General features: G+C 31.3%; 2 protein-coding genes and 1 long non-coding RNA gene across 8 annotated transcripts; 2 read left to right on the forward strand and 1 right to left on the reverse strand.

Annotated features, from left to right (window-relative positions):
- The first annotated feature begins 249 nt into the window (after positions 1–249).
- LOC100817665 (ABC transporter C family member 10) lies at positions 250–8,212 on the forward strand. Of its 6 annotated transcripts, XM_003536390.5 has the most exons (13): positions 250–431; positions 517–620; positions 1,708–3,783; positions 4,005–4,325; positions 4,413–4,499; positions 4,650–5,237; positions 5,328–5,492; positions 5,950–6,244; positions 6,365–6,579; positions 6,680–6,985; positions 7,098–7,161; positions 7,249–7,488; positions 7,886–8,212. In XM_003536390.5, the coding sequence occupies exons 3-13, from the start codon at positions 1,738–1,740 to the stop codon at positions 7,996–7,998; spliced, it is 4,440 nt and encodes a 1,479-aa protein (XP_003536438.1). In that variant the 5' UTR covers positions 250–431; positions 517–620; positions 1,708–1,737; the 3' UTR covers positions 7,999–8,212. The 6 variants fall into 6 exon arrangements, with proteins under 6 accessions (XP_003536438.1, XP_006589504.1, XP_040861834.1 ...); XM_006589441.4 differs by having other exon boundaries at positions 4,005–4,499; XM_041005900.1 differs by having other exon boundaries at positions 4,650–5,492.
- Positions 8,213–11,280: 3,068 nt separating this feature from the next.
- Positions 11,281–15,522, reverse strand: LOC121172905 (uncharacterized). Its single transcript, XR_005886717.1, has 4 exons — positions 15,250–15,522; positions 15,058–15,145; positions 14,651–14,715; positions 11,281–11,532 (listed from the first exon to the last, which is right to left on the reverse strand). It is a non-coding gene; the product is annotated as an uncharacterized lncRNA (long non-coding RNA).
- A 995-nt stretch (positions 15,523–16,517) lies between these two features.
- Positions 16,518–20,318, forward strand: LOC100784867 (serine decarboxylase). Its single transcript, XM_041006226.1, has 5 exons — positions 16,518–16,737; positions 17,403–17,634; positions 17,732–17,925; positions 18,077–18,213; positions 19,749–20,318. The coding sequence occupies exons 1-5, from the start codon at positions 16,518–16,520 to the stop codon at positions 20,316–20,318; spliced, it is 1,353 nt and encodes a 450-aa protein (XP_040862160.1).
- The last annotated feature ends 1,069 nt before the right edge of the window (positions 20,319–21,387 follow it).

The following is a 21,387-nucleotide window of genomic DNA, read 5'->3' on the forward strand; positions in this document are numbered from 1 at the left end:
ACTTTTTTACTGTTTTTTTTCACCCATTAAAATAACAATGTTTGTATTAATATTTAATGATGATATTTAATTTTAAAAATTATGAAAATTATATGGCGAGGAACAACACAGAAAAGACAGCCCAAAAGGATAAATTCGAAAAAAACACAGTAACATACGTGAGCCATGACGACATCGTACCTAGCTCTGATATCATATGATAATAACCTTATACATGCAGTTACAATGCTTATTTATGGCTATGCACACGTTCATTCTTTAACCCATCACTAACTTACCTTCTCTTTTTCTTCACTTGCTGTCTTTCGTTTTCTCGTTCATCCAGGAACCCTTTACAATCCCCTTAATTACGAAACAATTAAACATCATCTACGTACGTTGTTTTCGCGAAACAGTACTTTCACAATACTGAAAAACAACATAAGAACAAGGTTTAAGCGCAAGAAGTTAACTTCTGTCTTTTTTTTTCTTTTTCTTTTGCTTGTTATTAATTTAAGCGTAAACTGTCCAATACAGTTGTTTCTAAGAGGCAAAAGCAAGGACGCGTTGAAATGGCAAATACGTTTGCGTATCGCTTTTAGCCACCGATCATTTCTGGCTTCGCTGTTCGCACAATATAGGTTTGTATCTATTCCCACTTTTGTTTATTTGTTAAATTAAATGACTCGTTTTCCATTCCTCTATTTTAAAATGTTTTCCTCTTTTTTTAGTATTATCATAACAATACTTCAACTGTTGGTTCATTCCTTCATAGACTCAAAACAGCAACCGGACATTTTTTTTATGTGTTTTTGTTCATTTCCATGTTTTCTTAACAATGTGTGTAAAATCTTTACATTCTATCTCTCACCATCTTCTGTCTAACTTGAAGTTATATTGTATTCGATACTATATCTCAGTGTATTAGAAAAATAAATAAATCATGTTAGGAGAAAAATATCTATGTCCTGAAAAATTTATTAGTGCTTTCAGTGAAAATAATTTGTACAAATCAATATCATGGTTAAAAAAAAGGGATTGAAAGTGATGAAAGAGAGAGTGAAACCTAAGGACAGAATTAGAGTTTAATTTTCATGTCTCTGAATCTCATGTATCCATTAAAAATTTGATAACAATTTTTAAGTTGATATGAATTTTATGGTGGTTATAGTACAAGTAAATAAATTTATTATAAATGATGGTGCAAATCTTTTATATTACCAATATATACATATATATGTATTGATTAAAAAAAATGAGACTGAAATTCTAGCACGTCTCTACTTATTATACTCTTTCCTAGTGAAGTTTATGATCAAGTCTCGTTACATAGTGTGTTCTATTTCTAAACTAGTGACATTCACATGAATTTTAGAAGACAAGAGAGTGTGTATTGAAAAGAGAAGGTTGGAGAAGTTAATTATACTATTCCACTTCAGAAAACAAAAAACAAACTAGTATTGCCCCTTTATGATCATATGTATCTACTATATATCTACTAGTTGGTGATAAGTGACGACTGTATGTGCACATTTATATTTTCAAGTTTATTTCTCTTTCATCGAGCTTTTGATCTAACTAGTAAGAAAGATGGAGAGATATTATATGCGTGTGTGGCATGTTTGCAAATGTGTTTCTTTTGCTAAAGCTTGTTTTGAAATTGATCAGTTTCAAAGTTTTAGGACAAACATTTTTGCTCAACAAAGGCATTTTTTTTTTTTGTTACAGAGTTTGAGCAGCAAAGAGAAGTAAAGGAAAATGGCGGGTTTTTGGAGCGTGTTTTGTGGGGAATCTGGTTGTTCAGAGGCTGGAAGAATGCCTTGCAGCTATGATTTTAGGCTTCTCATTGATCCTTCCACTTGTGTCAACCATTTGTTGAATTCTTGCTTTGATGTGTTGCTGCTTATCATGCTTGCATGCATTATGATCCAGAAATCATCATTAAAACCATCTCGTGGTCTAACACAGGTGCAAAGATATTCATATTTTCAGCTAGTTTCTGCCATAGCCAACGGTGCTCTTGGGTTGACACTTTTGTGCTTTGGCATTTGGGTTTTAGAAGAAAAGTTGAGGAAAAACCAAACTGCGTTGCCTCTTAATTGGTGGTTGCTAGAAATCTTTCATGGATTAACATGGTTGTTAGTGAGTTTAACAATAACTCTTAAGTTGAAACAACTTCCAAAAGCATGGTCAAGGCCTTTTTCTGTTCTAATCTTCTTGGTTTCTGATTTTTTCTGTGCTTCATCAGTGTTTTATGCAATTAGTAGCAGAGAACTATCCCTTAAGATCTCTTCAGATATTCTATCTTTTCTTGGGGCGATATTATTGTTATTATGCACGTATAAGGAATCCAAGCATAGGGACACTGACAGTGAAATTGATGAAAATCTTTATGCCCCCTTAAATGGTGAGTCCAACAAAAATGATTCTATTAGATATGTAACCCCATTTGCCAAAACTGGATTCTTTGGCAGAATGACATTTTGGTGGTTGAATCCATTGATGAAAATGGGCAAAGAGAAAACACTTCATGATGAAGACATTCCGCGGTTGCGGGAGGAGGATCGAGCAGAAAGTTGTTATTTGCTGTTTCTGGATCAATTGAACCGACAGAAACTGAACGATCAATCCTGGCAGCCATCAGTTTTGAGGACAATAATTTTATGCCATTGGAAAGAAATTTTAATATCAGGATTCTTTGCATTGCTAAAGGTAGTTGCTCTGTCTTCAGGACCTCTTCTTCTGAATTCTTTTATATTGGTTGCTGAGGGTAACGAGAGTTTCAAATATGAAGGTTTTGTGTTGGCCATATCACTTTTCTTTACAAAAAACATAGAATCCTTATCACAAAGGCAATGGTACTTCCGCTGCCGACTCATTGGTCTGAAAGTTAGGTCGTTGCTAACTGCAGCCATTTATAGAAAACAATTGAGGTTATCCAATTCTGCTAGATTGATGCACTCTAGTGGTGAGATAATGAATTATGTGACTGTGGATGCTTATAGAATTGGTGAATTTCCCTATTGGTTTCACCAGACTTGGACAACAAGCTTTCAGCTATGTATCTCATTAGTAATACTTTTTCGTGCTGTTGGATGGGCAACAATTGCCTCCTTGGTGGTGATAGTAATCACTGTGCTTTGCAATACTCCACTCGCAAAGTTACAGCACAAGTTTCAAAGCAAACTTATGGTGACACAAGATGATAGATTGAAGGCTTGTTCTGAGGCTCTTGTGAATATGAAGGTGTTGAAGTTGTATGCGTGGGAAACCAATTTTAGAAGTTCTATAGAGAGATTAAGGAATGAGGAGCTCAAATGGTTGTCTGCAGTGCAATTAAGAAAGGCATACAACACCTTTCTCTTTTGGTCCTCTCCTGTGTTGGTCTCTGCTGCTTCCTTTGGGGCATGTTACTTTCTTAATGTTCCATTGCATGCAAATAATGTTTTCACTTTTGTTGCAACTTTGCGCCTTGTTCAAGATCCAATCAGAACCATCCCTGATGTTATTGGGGTGGTCATTCAGGCAAAAGTCGCGTTTGCTCGGATTGTCAAATTCCTGGAGGCACCTGAACTTCAGAGTGTAAATATCACACAAAGGTGTCTCAATGAGAATAAGAGGGGTTCAATTTTAATCAAGTCTGCTGACTTTTCATGGGAAGATAATGTATCAAAGCCAACACTGAGAAACATAAATTTGGAGGTTAGACCAGGGCAAAAGGTGGCTATCTGTGGAGAGGTTGGCTCAGGCAAATCAACTCTCTTAGCAGCAATTCTCAGAGAAGTTCTTAATACTCAGGGGACAGTAAGATTTTATTCCTTTTTGGCTATTATATACTTTGCAAATTGTGATACTTTCATTGGTTTATAACTTAGATGAAATTTTCACCTTGTGTCAGCAGTGTGTTAGGATATCTAGCACAGAAATTCAACTTACTAGATTGCATTTTTCTGCCCTTCATTAGAGTAATAATTTTGTTAATTGATTTGATTAATAGGTATCTGATTTTCTTTTCTGAATTACAGACTGAGGTTTATGGGAAGTTTGCCTATGTTTCTCAAACAGCATGGATACAGACAGGTACAATAAAGGAGAATATATTGTTTGGAGCAGCTATGGATGCTGAAAAATATCAAGAAACACTTCACAGGTCTTCACTATTGAAGGACCTTGAGTTGTTTCCGCATGGTGATCTCACTGAAATAGGGGAGAGAGGAGTCAATCTGAGTGGAGGTCAGAAGCAGCGAATTCAACTTGCACGTGCACTATATCAGAATGCTGATATATATCTCTTGGATGATCCATTCAGTGCTGTTGATGCACATACTGCAACAAATTTGTTTAATGTAAGGAAAAGTTCTTTTCTTCAGGTACTACATTCATATCTTGGTGTTATTATATTTTTACTTATAGATGGCTTTTCAACTGGACAGGAATACATAATGGAAGGACTTGCAGGGAAAACAGTCTTGCTCGTTACTCATCAAGTTGACTTCCTTCCAGCATTTGATTCTGTTTTGGTAATTGCTTTCATCTTAGAACACTGGTTATGTCATTGTCAATGTCATTGTTTCATTTTCTTTATCTGCATGTAGTTAAATTTAATGGTTATGTCATATTAAAGCACCAGCTGTAAATTAGCATGGCTGTAATTATTTCTTTGATTACAGTTGATGTCAGATGGGGAAATCATAGAAGCTGCTCCGTATTACCATTTGTTGAGCTCAAGCCAAGAATTTCAGGACCTTGTGAATGCCCACAAAGAGACTGCTGGTTCTGACCGACTTGTGGAAGTTACTTCTCCGCAGAAACAATCAAATAGTGCTAGAGAAATTAGAAAAACATCTACGGAGCAGCATTATGAAGCATCAAAAGGTGATCAATTGATTAAGCAAGAAGAGAGAGAGAAAGGAGACCAAGGGTTCAAACCGTATATACAGTATCTGAATCAGAACAAAGGATATATATACTTCTCTGTGGCTGCTCTTTCTCACCTAACATTTGTGGTTGGCCAAATATTGCAAAACTCATGGATGGCCGCTAGTGTTGACAATCCTCAAGTCAGCACTTTGCAATTGATTCTTGTTTACTTGCTGATTGGAGTTATTTCAACACTATTCTTGTTGATGAGAAGTCTTTTTGTAGTTGCTTTGGGCCTTCAATCATCAAAGTCTTTGTTTTCACAGTTACTGAACTCCCTTTTTCGTGCCCCCATGTCATTTTATGACTCCACTCCTTTAGGAAGGATACTTAGTAGGGTAAGCATATTAAACAGTTTTTTCTTTCCCCTTACAGTGCAATGCGATGAATGGAAGCCTTTATGCTTTGACTGTTATTTCCTTGTTCAGGTCTCCTCAGATCTCAGCATTGTGGACCTTGATGTCCCATTTGGCTTTGTTTTTGCTGTGGGAGCCACTATGAATTGCTATGCTAATCTAACCGTTTTAGCTGTTGTTACTTGGCAAGTCTTGTTTGTCTCCATACCAATGATTTATTTTGCAATCAGCCTGCAGGTAATGAGCAAATTCTTCTTTGGATTACATTGCATGGATAATTTGGTGTTTCTTTCTAACTTAATTTGAGAATAGCATCATTTAACGACACATTGTTATTGTTTGACAGTAGATGAATACATGACATAAATAGACTTCATACCTGTATTAGTAGACAATGTAGGTTTTTGAAACTTATTCTATCTAGAAAAGATTGAAGTTTAAAATAACAATTGCAAAGTGTTTGATTTAACCATGGTTTGACTTACAAATTAAGGAAACACATGTACAGGAAATGGGTAGTCATACATTGATACACAAAAAGTTCTGTTCATCAGAAAATAATCATATAGAAAATTCAAAATATGGAAGCCCTTTTATCCTTTTTTCTTTTGGAAACTTCGTAATAATTTTTCATATATTTAAAATACTCTTATTGGAAAGTAAACATACTAACCTAATTGTTTCTTTTATATAGAGATATTACTTTGCCTCTGCAAAAGAACTGATGCGGCTGAATGGCACCACAAAATCCTTTGTTGCTAACCATCTTGCTGAATCTGTTGCTGGAGCTGTGACAATAAGGGCTTTTGAGGAGGAAGATCGTTTTTTTGAGAAAAATCTTGATCTGATTGATGTCAATGCGAGTCCTTACTTCCAAAGTTTTGCAGCAAATGAGTGGTTGATTCAACGATTAGAAACAGTCAGTGCTGTTGTTCTTGCATCTGCGGCACTATGCATGGTTGTACTTCCACCTGGAACTTTCTCCTCTGGTGAGACTTTACCTATTATTGCTTTTGAAAATGTCACTTTTACTGTTCTTTTAATATCGCGCAACTAATGTTTTTTTCCCGCTCTGTCTGATGCAAGTTTATAATTTCAACATGTTCCAGGATTTATTGGCATGGCTCTCTCTTATGGCCTTTCACTTAACATGTCCTTAGTATTTTCAATTCAAAATCAATGCAACATAGCCAATTATATAATATCAGTGGAGAGGCTAAATCAGTACATGCATATACCAAGTGAGGCTCCAGAAGTAATAGCAGGAAATCGTCCTCCTGCGAATTGGCCAGTTGCTGGTAGAGTACAAATAAACGAATTGCAGGTATTTGTTACTATTGTTAGTCAGGTTTCACAATGTCCTGAAAACTTGTAGTTGAACACTCGAACAGAAGCATATAATTTACTTCTTGATATCAAAACAGATACGTTATAGGCCTGATGCGCCACTAGTACTTCGTGGAATCACATGCACATTTGAAGGAGGCCACAAGATTGGTATTGTTGGCAGAACAGGCAGTGGAAAGTCTACTCTTATAGGCGCCTTATTCCGTCTAGTAGAGCCAGCAGGTGGAAAAATCATTGTTGATGGCATTGACATTTGCTCCATTGGTCTCCATGATTTGAGGTCCCGTTTTGGTATTATACCTCAGGATCCTACTCTTTTTAATGGGACAGTCAGATACAATTTGGACCCATTATCACAACACTCTGATCAAGAGATATGGGAGGTAATAATACAAAGTTTGTTATTTTTCAGTATGTTGCCAATTCTTTTATGTTTGTCTATTTCTGCTTTCCATGGTACACGTGGACTAATTGCAGTTTTCATTTCATATGAAGGCTCTTGGGAAGTGTCAGTTGCAAGAGACTGTCCAGGAGAAAGAGGAGGGATTAGACTCTTCAGGTACAACTCTTCATGTTTTGCTGTCACAACTTTGCAGTGACTGGTTCCTGATTAAGTACTAATGACTAGTGACTAATTGTAATGCAGTTGTTGAAGCTGGAGCAAACTGGAGCATGGGACAACGACAGTTATTCTGTTTGGGGCGTGCTCTTCTAAGGCGAAGTAGGATATTGGTGCTTGATGAAGCAACTGCATCAATTGATAATGCAACTGATTTGATTTTGCAGAAAACCATTAGGACCGAGTTTTCAGATTGTACAGTGATCACAGTAGCTCACAGGATACCAACTGTGATGGATTGCACTAAGGTTCTTGCCATCAGTGATGGTAAGTTTTACATTAACTACTCCTTTGTTCCATCATTCTCGTTGATTACATGTTTTTCCAAGCTAAACTATAATTCAGTCATTTGGTAATTAATAGATAAGTTAGAGAGTAAAAATTAAGTTGTTCATCTGTGCCACATGAGAATTCTAATATACCTCACTGTTTGACCAAAGAAAAAATTTAGGAATGTTGTTGAGTATAGGTCTTCTTGAGTTTACTTATAGCTACTAGCTAGAGAGGGTAATAAAATATGAGATAATAGGTGTATCAGCTTCTTAGCTTCGATCACACAAAATTATGAATTATGATGCAAAATTTGAGGTACTTGATCGCACGTTTAAACATTTGATCCTTTAGTTATTGTCTTATATGAAAATGAAATGACATTGTTTTTCAGGGAAACTTGTGGAGTATGATGAGCCGATGAACTTGATAAAGAGAGAAGGATCACTGTTTGGGAAGCTTGTTAAGGAATACTGGTCTCATTTTCAGTCTGCAGAATCTCATTGAGGCTGAACATGGCTCTCATATCTTTTTCTCTGGATTAATAAGAAGCCAAGAAAGTGTACATAGTAGGATGTAAAGTGTATTATATTTGGAAAACCCTGAGGCTTGAGAAGTGAGAAGTGGGAAGTAAGAAGAAAATGGTGCAATGGTATTCTAATGTACCATTTTCTAGAATGACTTTGATCTGTTTTACAGTGGAAAGCTCCATTATTATCAATCGTTGCTTATAATTTCACATTTTTTAGCAACATTTCACGTTTTATATAATCCACACAATTAATCCCACAAAAGGTACCCAACAATTTAAAAATGTGCCATATTTTAAGTGTGAAACAGGTGAAGTACCTAATATAGTTAACCAAAAAGTAGATATCTTTTCTATCTGGCTATTTTCCCCTCGTCTGTGTGCGTGGAAAACTGAGTGAGATCTAGGTTACTCAACTTTTTTCCATTCATAATTGGAAAAATTATTGGATGTTATCATGAGGCTTTCTATGCCAACCATTTTTAGTTCTCTGTCTGCCAAAGTCTTCTTCCCATGAGTAACCAATTAAGATGATATTTTGTTAACACATTTGCACAATCACCTACCAGTCCTCAATAACAGAGTTTCATCTAAAAGAAACTATTTTTTTTTTGGTGAGACAAATATAACTATTTTTTATTGGTGATAATTTTGTTTTACGGTTAATATAGACAATAAAACTTAAAGAATTTAATACTCAGAATTCAAATTTGAATTATAAATTAAATTAAAATTTTAAACAATCTCTTGCCAAATTGATTCACATTTTGTGATAATTACCAACTAACTTAGAGAAACAGCTCAGCATATTTTTAGGCATATATACACGTGTCTTTTGGTGCAGACTCTGCAGAGTATACGCTCTATAAGGTGGACCCTAAACAAACTAAATAGATATGGGGTACATGTAGGTGAGAGAGAAAGGCCGGTGAGGAGTCACAGGGTAATTTTTTAATAGAAAATTAAATATCATTTGTTATAAGAAAGATTCACTAAACTCATTATAATACTATTGGCAAATTAAGTACTTTTAAATAATGAAGAATCACAACCTTAACATAATTTTGTTTCTGGTTACACACGAAATTAAGACACAGCAACAAACTTCAGTCTAAAGTGAACTACTCCTGAAGAGTAAACATAGACTAACGAGGAATTGAAATAATTTTTCTTTTACTATGTTTACCAAAATAAATAAAAAATACTTAAGGCAACTAATATTTTTTTTCTTGAACTTTATACTTAACTAATCTCAATACTAACTTAACACAAACTTCCTACATCATACAAGATCATAATTATGCTACAAAATCACACATGGAGAGATTATCTTACACAAAATAATTCTTTGTCCTCACTATTCTTTCTCTTAAAATTTAATGATTATAATAAATCATTAATCTTATCCATGTTAAAAAAATAAATAGTGAAAAAGAGATATCAAAAATAGGAAAATAAGTTACTTTGAATCATTCTGATCAGGATTAGTCTCATTCTTATCATTCATTTTTTTTCCTTTATATTTAATGGATAAAATTAGTGAAGGTTATAACCATTAACTATAAATCAAATGATTCCTAGTGATCATTGTGCCTAGCTCTGATCGATCATTAATTACCATACTATATATATGCATCCAGTTATGCACATTCATAAGCCATCACTCCTCACCTTCTTCACTTCCTCACTTTCGTTTTCATGTTCAGCCACGAACCTTTTCCAATCCCCACACAAAACATCATCATTGTCTTCATGAAACAACACTTCACATGCAGTACTACTGAAAAACAAAACAAGAACGAGAAGAAGAAGAAGTGAATTAAACATTCAACTTCTATTTTCATTTATTTATTTTTGTTTATTTAACCGCAACTTGTCCATACGGTTTTTCCTAAGAGACAAGCAAGAACTACATTTGCGTCTCGCTTTTAGCCACCGAGCATCAGGCTTCGTTTGATCCAGGTTTGTCTTATTCCCAATGGTTTTTTGTTTCTTCATTTATTCCTCTTTTTGACATTGGAATAATGCTAACATTTTTCTAGTGAGTATAGGTGAAAACTTTTCATGACATTCTTAAAAAAATCATCTTAAAAAATTATTATTCTAAGATAATTTTTAGATACATAATCGTCGTAATCGTTTTAAAATGTATTTTTTTAAAAATAAAATTAAAAAAATTAAAAGTTTTAAGATGATTTTTTTAGCATGGATACAATCTATGATGGTTTTTCAATGAATCATTTTAGAATTTATTTTTTTAAAAAATAAAATAAATTGAAGATTCTAAAATGATTTTTCTAAATACCATCTTAAAATGTAAACATTTTAAAACCGTTTTTTAGATAACCATTTTAGAATGTTTTTTTTTTATTATTTTAAAAAAATTAAAGATTCTAAGACATTTTTTTTAAATAAAAGGTCCTAGATTTTTTTTTAAAAAAAATAAATTGAAGATTCTAAGATGATTTTCTCAAAAATCGTCTTAGAATGTTTTTTTTTTAAAAAAAAAGGGTTAAAGATTTTAAGACGATTTTAACCCAAAAACCATTTTAAAATGTCTTTTTTCTAAAAAGAATTAAAATTATTTTCTTCATAATTTTAAAAATAAGATGATATTTTTAATTATAAAGAAAAATAAAAAATACTAATTATGAATACAACATGCATAATATGTTGCTTCAGAAAACTATAATGAGGTAAAAAAATAAATAAATGATTTTGATTACTTGAATACAAAATCATTATTAAAAACAACTAACTTTACATATACCTACAACTATATGTAGAAAAGATAGCTATAAAAAAATTTAACAAGCATTTGGGACCTAGTTAGTTCAATTCTTTAAGTGTAGAAAGGTTTCCCTGTCTTCCATAAAAAATGTGTGTTTGTTTACAATATACCACTTTTTTTCCCTAGTTCTCGTAACTCTAACAGTATAGGAATAATTGACCAAGTAAAACTAAATACAAAGCATTCTCTATCAGAATAAAGGTTTAATCTTAACATAGGTTAATGGGCTTTAGTTTATAGGTTTTATGACAAGGTTAATTTATCTGATATTACAATAAATAGTTCATATATTACAATGAAAAAATATCACTAAATCATTTTAGTTTCCATGCATACATATTCCATTAACAAGAATTATATAGCATGTTGTCATGTGTAACACTCTTTACCCCTAGACATATATGTATTAATAATAAAAGGAATAATATTGTGAAATTAATTAAAAAAATTTAAAACATTTAAATAAAAGTATTTCAAAAGGTTAAAAAGGCTCACGTTCACTCTTCTAACATTATAATAGAATGCGTCCAAATAAATAATAAAATTATCTTGGCTCAAAACAAGGTCGTCCAAGACTTCATGCAATTAATATAGAAACTTATGTCCCAATATCACATCCTATCAGAGTATTGTTTTCCAGCGCCCTCTAGCATGATGTTCTTTAAAATCATCCACCTAGTCACTACTCCCATGAACATAAGGTTCGAGATCATCACATGATCTAAATACAAATAACATACAAGTAGTGAGTTATCACATTTCTAAAAAAATACAAATAAACAAAGACATAATCAAAATAAATTATAAAAGTATTTATAACATATCTCAAATTAATATAATCTACGTCACTTTGCCACTTTATCATTTAAAATTTATTTTTTAATCATCAATCACATTACACATAAATCACACACTTGGATCAAAATGTAATAACACTTATTAATTTCATAATAAACAATTAGCAAACGTTATGCAACAATTATACTAAGACTCAAACATATATGCAATGTGATATCATGCCAGTGAAAACCCATATTGGGACGCTTAGGAGTACATAACAAGACACACCACACAATGGGTATGTGAGGTCACTCTTACTAAGTAAAATCATAAGGTAACGAGTCAGGGTCACTTTGTTTTGCGAGAATGTTCCAACCATATGAGATCAACATAGGCTTAAAGGAGCACTCAAACCATGTGTCTTTATCCGAAGGCCTAGACTCCAAAGAATCTGTTAGGATCTCACCTTCTTGATTCAGGTCCAACACCTAAAATAATTTTTGCACGCAGATACTGCTTATGAATTATACAATATCCACGACCTCACACTCATGTTTCAAACATGTTTAACACATTATGCTATAATTTAACACTCTAGGTTCCTAACTAGGAATCCTACACTTTCCCTTTAACACTGCGCATAAACAATTTTCTCAAGATAAACACCAGTCGAGTTATTGTATAATTCACAACACAAGTATTTTCATATCAAGTATTAACCATTAACATCTTATAATGTCATAATTCACCATCACATGTTTACTTGTATCTCATAAATTGATACAAGTTCAGCTTTACACTTATAGTAAATCTCAATAACAATATTATAATCTCAAAACAACATGTTATTCCATAATTCATCATATATTCAATTTATCACTTATAAATAATTTCAATAACAATTTCATGATCCTAATATAACTATTTATCATGCTAATCTTATCCAAAACGCACAAAAATTATACAAAAATGTTCCACAACACGGGGAGTAAAACCCCTTAAACAATTTCACATAATCATACAGGAAGAGTTACAATACAATAAATATACTAAAATAAATTTCAATTTGATCCTATAAAGACCCTACACATATTTATTTTAATCCCAATTGCGATAAACTCATCACTTACCTCTAAGCGGACTTACTATGTATTCTAACAATGATAGCGACATCTCTAGCAATTTTCTAAGATCCCTCAAGCTTTTTCTATGGTTGTTCTATTAGGGTTTCCAAGCATTAGAACGAAAGAGAAGGGATTGAAGTCTCCATTTTACTGTCTCCGTGAAAGGGACACTTCTCTCTTTATCGACATTATTTCAAAAATCTAAACGGTGAAAGTGTGTGAAGATGAATTGCAAACATGCTATTTAAATTTAACAATGATCCAATGGTTAACGAGTCCAGATTGTAGTTTTACTGGAACAATTTGGATGTATGCGAGAAAAAGAAAGTTATGATGCGAAGGACATTTCTCTCACCTCAGACGTTGTTTCGGAAATTCCAACGAGCAGAATGTTTGAAAATGAGTTCCAAACCTGGTGCTCATACTTCACAATAATTCAATGACTACCGAGTTCGAAACCGTTATTTTACTGAGACATGTTTGGGTGTATGCGAGAAAAAGAGAGAATTTTGGGAGAGGAAGAAGGAAAAATAAAATTAAGAGGAAAAGGAACCATAAAGACTTGAAAACTGACCTAACATGTCTCTATTTATAACTAGGATACTCGCAGCCTATTATTTATTCTATTTTTCTTTATTTTTATTATTTTGTAAATAAGAACTCTATTTTATTTTCTTTCAAATAATTATTTTAATTAATAAAGTTATTTTTTCTTATTTATTTAATTATAAAAACTTCATCATTTTTATAAAACTATTTATTTTTAAATAAAAAATATTTTTTTAAAATTTATTTTAGAAAAATGACGAACAAAGAAATAAGGATAAAGCCTACATCAGAAAGAAGTTGTCTTGTCTTTGTATCTCAAAGGCGTAAATAGTTGTCCGGTCCAGTAGCTACACATTTTGAATGAGCTTTAGGAGCAATTAAGAAAAAGTAGATAATGTAACATAAGATATAAATTTGTTGACTTTTTTCTGTGAATATATTCTCTCTCTTTGGCTTTTTTTTATTTTTATTTACAGTACTTTATAATTTAATTTCTAATGTATATTACTTTGAACTTTGTGTTTCGATTCATATCATTTTGTAAATCAACGTTGCTCGAGAGATATGAGAGTTGGAAACTCAAATGAACGTGAATACACTCTCTCAATATATCTCCATCTTAAATTTTTTCTTAGCCAAGTGTAATTATTTATATATTTTATTGATAATGCAATATAATATTCTTCTATAAATAAATTGTTAAACAAAAAGTCTTATCATTTTTAATTAAATTTAATGACATAAACAAATTAATTATATTTAGTAATATAATTATATTAGAAAATTCTGATTTTAAATAAAAATATTCACCTAAAAAATATGTTAAATAAATTAAATAATAAAACAAAAATAATTATATTTAATAATATAATTTTCTTTTAAAAAAATAAAAAACAAAATTATGAAATTTAATTTAATAAATAAATAATTTTAAAACCAATTAAAAAATTATATAATATAATATTTATATTTTATAATATTTTAAATTAAAAAAAAAAAGGAGAAAGAGTGCATTCAGGTTCATTTGAGTTTTCAGCTCTCACTCTCTTTGGTCATATTGATTTGCAATGCAATGCAAAATAGTGTGAATCAGACCATAAAGTTTAAAGCAAAATAGTGTGAATCAGACCATAAAGTTTAAAGCATGTACATTGAAAACTAAATTACAAAGTAGTGTAAATCGGAAAAAAAACCAAATTACAAAGTAGTGTAAATCGGAAAAAAAGCAGATTGTGTATTCACAGAAAAAAAGCTAAATTTGTTTCACAAAACCAAAATAATTTTAGAAACAAACAAATAAATTTTAGATATCCAAAACCTGCATCAGAGAGCCTTACTTGTATTCAAGGAATATGCAATAAAAGGAAATCACGGAGTAATACTCACCACAAGAAGCTATTACGGGTAGCTCGGGGTGCTTGACTATGGATCTGATGCTTCCAAAGCATTTTCTAGAAAGAAAAAAAAACCTTAGCATTTTTCCTGTAATAATTCTTTTAAAAAAACAAACTCATTATAAAAATCAACAAAAAGGCAACAACAATCAAACCTTTTGATATGTATAATAATCAAGTACATAATAAGTTTATTAGTTATTATAATAATTATCTTAAGAATAATTTTGTATTAATTGGCAAGTAAATTACAAAAAAAAAATAAATGTGATAAAATCTAACAATTAAATTTGGATTTATATTATTAGTTCTAAAATTTCATATTCATGAGCCACAACACAACTACACCAATTAAATTTGAGATTTATATTATTAATCTCAATACAGCATGTAACTTACATGTTCTCGATCGAATTTCATGATGTTCTTGTGTTTCAATGTCTTGAGAAGATGAATTTCGCTTTTTAACCTCTCAAGATCTTTGATTCTGCAAAAAGTCAAAACTTTACTTGATTCCATGCTACCTCCGATCCACACGCTTCTCTTACATGTTAAATTGAAAAGCATGAAAATAGGAAGAGGAGAGAGCACCTTGGTTCTCGATCGAACTTGGAGTGGCGACACTTGGAATTAGAGTCTTGATGAGACATTAGGTTTTTCTCTTGACAAATTGAAATCTCAATCCGATCAGATTAGGTTTTTCTTCCTCGATGCGGACACTAATGGCAAAAGGGGTTTTGAGGCTGAGGGACTAAGTCATGCCCATGGCAATGGCGGTCTTGCCAGTGCCGGGTTGGCCAACCAAGTCGACTACACAATTTTCCCAACCATGTCGTCCGAGACGATGCGTGATTCCTGGGAGGAGTCTAGGCCAAGGCCGCGGATATCAGAGTGCGTGCCTAAGCACTTTATGCGAGTTAGATTACCATTTACGACTCTTAGAGAGTTTTAGGTGCGCCATTATAGAAATGGCGAAGTTGGTGAGAGGGAGAAAGAGGATTTCGGAGTTTATTTAGGGTTTTGAGGGTTTGGTCTTTAGAAACTGAGAATACTATTCTTACTGGAGAATGCATGAGAGTAGTTAGAGGGACACATTTAAATATTAAAAATAACAAATAATCTTTTAAGTTGAATTTTGTAAAAACCAAATTAAAATGATAGTATTATAAGACGGTTTTATAAAAATCATCGTAAAATGATAATTATTTTAAGATGATTTTTACAAAATCGTCATAAAATGATTATATTTCTTTTTAAGATGACTCTTTATTAAGAGTCATAAAAATTCATTTTTCTAAAAGTGTTATTACACAACCAAACGCATATAGCTTTAGGTCTTTTTAATATACTCTTTCCCAGTGAAATTTATAAGTCTAGTTAAATAGTGTGTTCTTGTTTCCAAATTAGTGGCATTCACATGAACTTTAGCCCACGACAAGCGAGTGCGTATTAAAAAGACTAAGTCAGAAAATATGTTAATACTTCAGAAAACAAACTTGTCTTGCCCATTTATGATTTGCCATTATCATATCTACGTGATGGTGATAATAAGTGACGACTGTATGTGCACATCTGTATTTCCAAGTTTATTTATCTTTAGAGTAAGAGTCTTGATCTAACTATTAAGAGAAAATTATTTATATTGTCAGTCTTAAAAATTAACTTATATAGCTAGGGACATGGACATGCTTTCAAATGTGTTTCTTTAATTTGCTTAAGCTTGTAGAAAAACTATTTATGGCTTTTAGTTTCCAAGTTTTACGACAAAGATTTGCTCAACAAAGGCATGATATTATTTTTCTTTTCTTATATTTACTTAACAAATGCAATGGAGAGAAGGCAGGTGGAAGAGCGTGGCAATGGCTTTCATTCCTGCTGCAACGGAGCTGTTGCCGACCGTTGTCAGTGATGCTGAACTCTCTAAAAAAGATGAGAAGCAGAAGATAGATATTCAACAGAATAGTAATCATATGACCAATCTTGCTATCACCAAGTGCAGTGGCGAGACACAAGCCAATTTGGCTTCAGTTATTACTCAATACGTGGAGACTCTAAATCAGCACAACTTGCGCTTCTTGGGTAAGTTTTTGGTGTTTTAATTTTCTTTTAAGCGTGTGCTTAATTAGTTTTTATTTATTTATTGAAATAGAGTTTAATTCAGTGCAAAAACATATTTTGTTGGGTTTAATATGTTTTTATCTTTTAAATATAGCTGTATTTTAGTTTTCTATTTTATTTTAGTTCTTATAGTATCAATTTATTTATTTATTTTGGTTCCTATAATATATATGTAGATAATTTGTTTTTAGTGTTTCTACCTGGACTAAAATAAAATAATAAGGGGGAAAAAATAAAAAATAAATTTTACAAGTATTATTTTAAAGTTATTTTTTATAAAGACTAAAATAATATTATAGGTCAAAAGGTATAATTTTTTCTCCCAAAAACTAGCTGAAATGGTAAAATTTATGCTGTCCCAAACATGCTCTTTGTTTTTTATAATGGGGTTCTCAATCATGCTCTGAAACAATGTTTAGGAAACTATAAATATATTCAGGACTTCAACTATAATGTGGTTTATGTACTAGATTGGTTTGTAAATATGTGAGAGATAATTAAAGAAGAATGAGTATATATTGGGGTATAGTACTACATTATGCTTGTATTTGGAAATATATATATATATATATATATATATATATATATATATAAAGAGCTTCACTAACAATTTATACGCAAAACAGGTTACCCCACTAATCAAGACTTCGACTATGATGCACTAGCACCGTTATTGCATTTTCACCTAAACAATGTTGGTGATCCATTTACAGAGAGTAGCTTTAGTTTAAATTCATCAAAATTTGAAGTTTGCGTGCTTGATTGGTTTGCTAACCTATGGGAGATAGATAAGGGTGAGTATTGGGGATATGTCACAACTGGTGGAACTGAAGGAAATCTTCATGGAATTTTAACAGGGTCAGTTTTGTTGAATCTAGAGCCTTTTCATGTATTACAAATAGTGAGTATCCTAAATATAATTATTTATTAATTAATTCTCATTTACTATATATAGGAGGGAACAGTTTCCAGATGGTATTCTATATACTTCACAGGATTCGCATTATTCAATATTTAAAGCAGCAAGAATGTATAGGATGCAATGTGTGACAGTTGGCACTTTGGTCTCTGGTGAGATTGATTGTGTTGATTTAAAGGCTTTACTTCTTGCTCATAAGGACAAGCCAGCCATCATCAATCTGAATATAGGTATTCTCTTTATTCCTGAAAGCTATAATGCATTCAAGTAACAAACTTATATGCTTAATAGTTCCCATATATAGATCTTATTGTCTCTAAGCTTATATATGCACTTAATTAGACACTTAAAGGATTTTTTTTTCGTGCACAACTTAATTAGGAACAACCATGAAAGGAGCTATTGATGACATTGATCTTGTAGTGCAAACACTTGAAGGAAGTGGCTTTTCGTGTGATCAATTTTACATTCATTGTGATGGAGCTTTATTTGGAATGATGATGCCATTTCTTATACAAGTGAGTATACATTATTAACACCAGTTTCTTTGTTTCATAAAAATTACTTTGATAGTGCACATATAGTGAAAAAGTGCTACGTACAATCAATTAGTTGGTAAGAATGCCAAGAAATGCAACATAATGAATTGAAGTGACGACATTCGCTAATGGAAAAAATGATGAAATTCACATGATCAACATCGCCATCCATCATTGCTTGAAAATATGCTTCATTATTTTTATATAAGAGTATGTTTGGATAGAGAATTTCAACTGGGGAAAGTAATTTATCAGAGAATTTGAATTTCTGTAATCTAAAATTTATTGTTTGAATATTTTTTTTGTGAAAAATTTAAAATTTTGAAATTTTAGAAAAGAATTTTAAACAACTAAAAATCTGAAATTTTAATTTTTTTCTAAAAGGTGAGAAATTGAAATTTTCTTCTTACCGTCTTCTTCAAGAAACACCGTTTGAGATGTGGAGCATTGTTCGGGCCTGAGAATATAGAGGAACATGTATAATTAGCACACCAATCATATTTTTTTTCATTCATTTTTTTTCACCCTGATAATTTTAACTTTTTTTATTCAAACACAAAATTTTGAAAAATAAAAGAATTTCAATTGAAATATTTAAAATTCTTAGAATTTAAAATTTTTCAAAATTTTAAATTCCTCCATCCAAACACATTCTAAGAGTAATTGTGTTTTTTGTTATAATATATAAAAATAATTTCTGTATATCATCAGTGCATTTTTAATATATATATATATATATATATATATATATATATATATATATATATCAACTTCGCATATTTTTCATATTAATATATAGCTAGGTAGAGTTTTATGGGTTAAACGAATTTATCTGATAAATTTTATTCAACCAAATATTAACTTGGATAAATATTTTTGAATCACTTAAAATTCAATCAAAATATTTTTGAAGCTGTACAAGTCGTGATTCTCTTGCCATAGTGTAATTCGTCTTGTTTTGTATTTTTTTTTCTTTCAGCATTGTACCAAAAGAAAAAGTTGTGCATTTTAAACTTTTCTATCTAATTAGTTAAACACTATTCTATCCCTTTTTGAGTCATTCTGACTTCAGAACTCAACGCTTAAATTGTCACCAAATGTTTTTTAAGTACATTTATTATGTTTATTTGTGTTCATATTTAGAGTAATTAGAGTTTAAAAGGTATTTAATAAAAATATAAGCATAATTAAATTTGTTACGAAAAATATAAGCACAAAAAGAAAAGAATTGCGGGAACCCTAGTCCAGCCCAACCTAGCCCTCAAATTCGCTCGGCACCACACAAACACACACATACACTTTATTTAAATTTTTATATAATGAAATAAAATATTTTAAGAAAGGTGGATTATTGAATTGGTTCTGTATGACGTTTCTTGACCTGATGGAAATGTGATTTGAGTTTTAATTTTTCATATCCATCTCTTTTCTTGACCTAATAGTTCACTAGCATATGATTCATTCTTGATTATTGTGGTTGTTATTGCTATTATGGATATTTGGAAAACCATCAGGCTCCAAAGGTTACCTTCAAGAAGCCTATTGGAAGTATAACCATTTCTGGCCATAAGTTCCTGGGATGCCCATTTCCTTGTGGTGTTTTAATAACTCGTTTGGAATATATCAACACATTAGCTAAAAATGTTGAATATATTGCTTCAAGGGATGTCACAATCACAGGAAGTCGTAGTGGGCATGCTCCAATTTTTCTCTGGTATGCACTCAAAGAAAGAGGTTCAGTAGGACTCCAAAATGAAGTACAAAAATGCATAATTAGTGCACGTTATTTACAACATCGACTTCGTGAAGCCAAAATTGGTGCAATGTTAAATGAGTTTAGCAACACTGTCGTCTTTGAGAGGCCTCAAGATGATGACTTCGCTCGTAAGTGGAGCTTAGCATGCAAAAAAAATATTGCACATGGGGTGGTGATGCAACATGTTACTGTTGAGATGTTGGACTCCTTCGTTAATGAATTTATTCAGGAACGACAAATTTGGTTTCAAGATGATGGTAAGAGAAATCCCCTATGCCTTGCAAACGACATTGGTGTTGGAAATTGTGCTTGCATATTGCACGAATGATTTTCATGCTTGTGTGTTCAATTGTGTTTCCTAGCTTTAATTTTTCCTTTCTGAATAGTGTATTGGATACAATGTCATAATATATTTCCGAACCATCTGCATTATTATCAGCAATATGCATATTGTACTATTTCTTTTGTGGTCTTATTAACCAGTAATTTTTGGAGGTATCGATTAAAAATTTTAAAAAAAAGAACTTATTTATTGTAAAAATCATAAAAGAATAAAAAAGGTTATAAATATTGTAAATTTTCACATTTCAATAAAAGCATTTTTATTTTAAATTTATTAACGAATATCTTAAAAATACCAGTTAATATTTATCTTTCTTTTATATATTATCTTTAGCATTGATTTCACCCAAAGGGTGTACGTATTTAAAAAGAAAAACTAACTTATATGTCATTTAAAAGTTTATAAGCTGAAACTTATAAATTATAAACTATAAATTAATTAAAAATTAAAAGCTTAAAAATTAGTTGATTGAATTAAGAGTGTTTGCTGACATGAACTAATAAATCAGTAGTTGCTAAATGACATAAAGTGAATTATTTAATTATTAATTGATTATGTGTGTATCACTTTCAATATTTCAATTTATTTCTAATATATAATAATTAGGACAACAATTTTTTATTTTTACATCAGATTTAAATATGTTTTAGATCTTTAATAAATTTACAAATTTTAGTTTAAGTTTTTAATTAAAAAAAATCTTTGTATTGTGTCCTAATAAAACAATTTTTTTTTTATTCTTGTTATTTTATTTTAGTTTTAATATAACAATTTTTTTGTTTTTTCCCCTAAGATATGTAAATAATTTGTTATTAGTTCTATCAATACTTTTCAAGAGAATAATACAAAATGAACACAAAATATTTTCTCGACAATTTCTGTACTATATTTGTAGCCTCTTTTATAGTCGTGTTGGGTTGTAGTGCTACAGTATTTTTCTATGCATCAACTAAATAAAATATTAAAAATATATATAAACGTGCCACTTAATTTAAGTTTCCATATGAGCCCTAATATACAATCTTATCCAATCATGAATAAACTATTCAATTTC

This window comes from Glycine max, chromosome 10 (assembly GCF_000004515.6).
Source record: "Glycine max cultivar Williams 82 chromosome 10, Glycine_max_v4.0, whole genome shotgun sequence".
Taxonomy (NCBI): domain Eukaryota; kingdom Viridiplantae; phylum Streptophyta; class Magnoliopsida; order Fabales; family Fabaceae; genus Glycine; species Glycine max.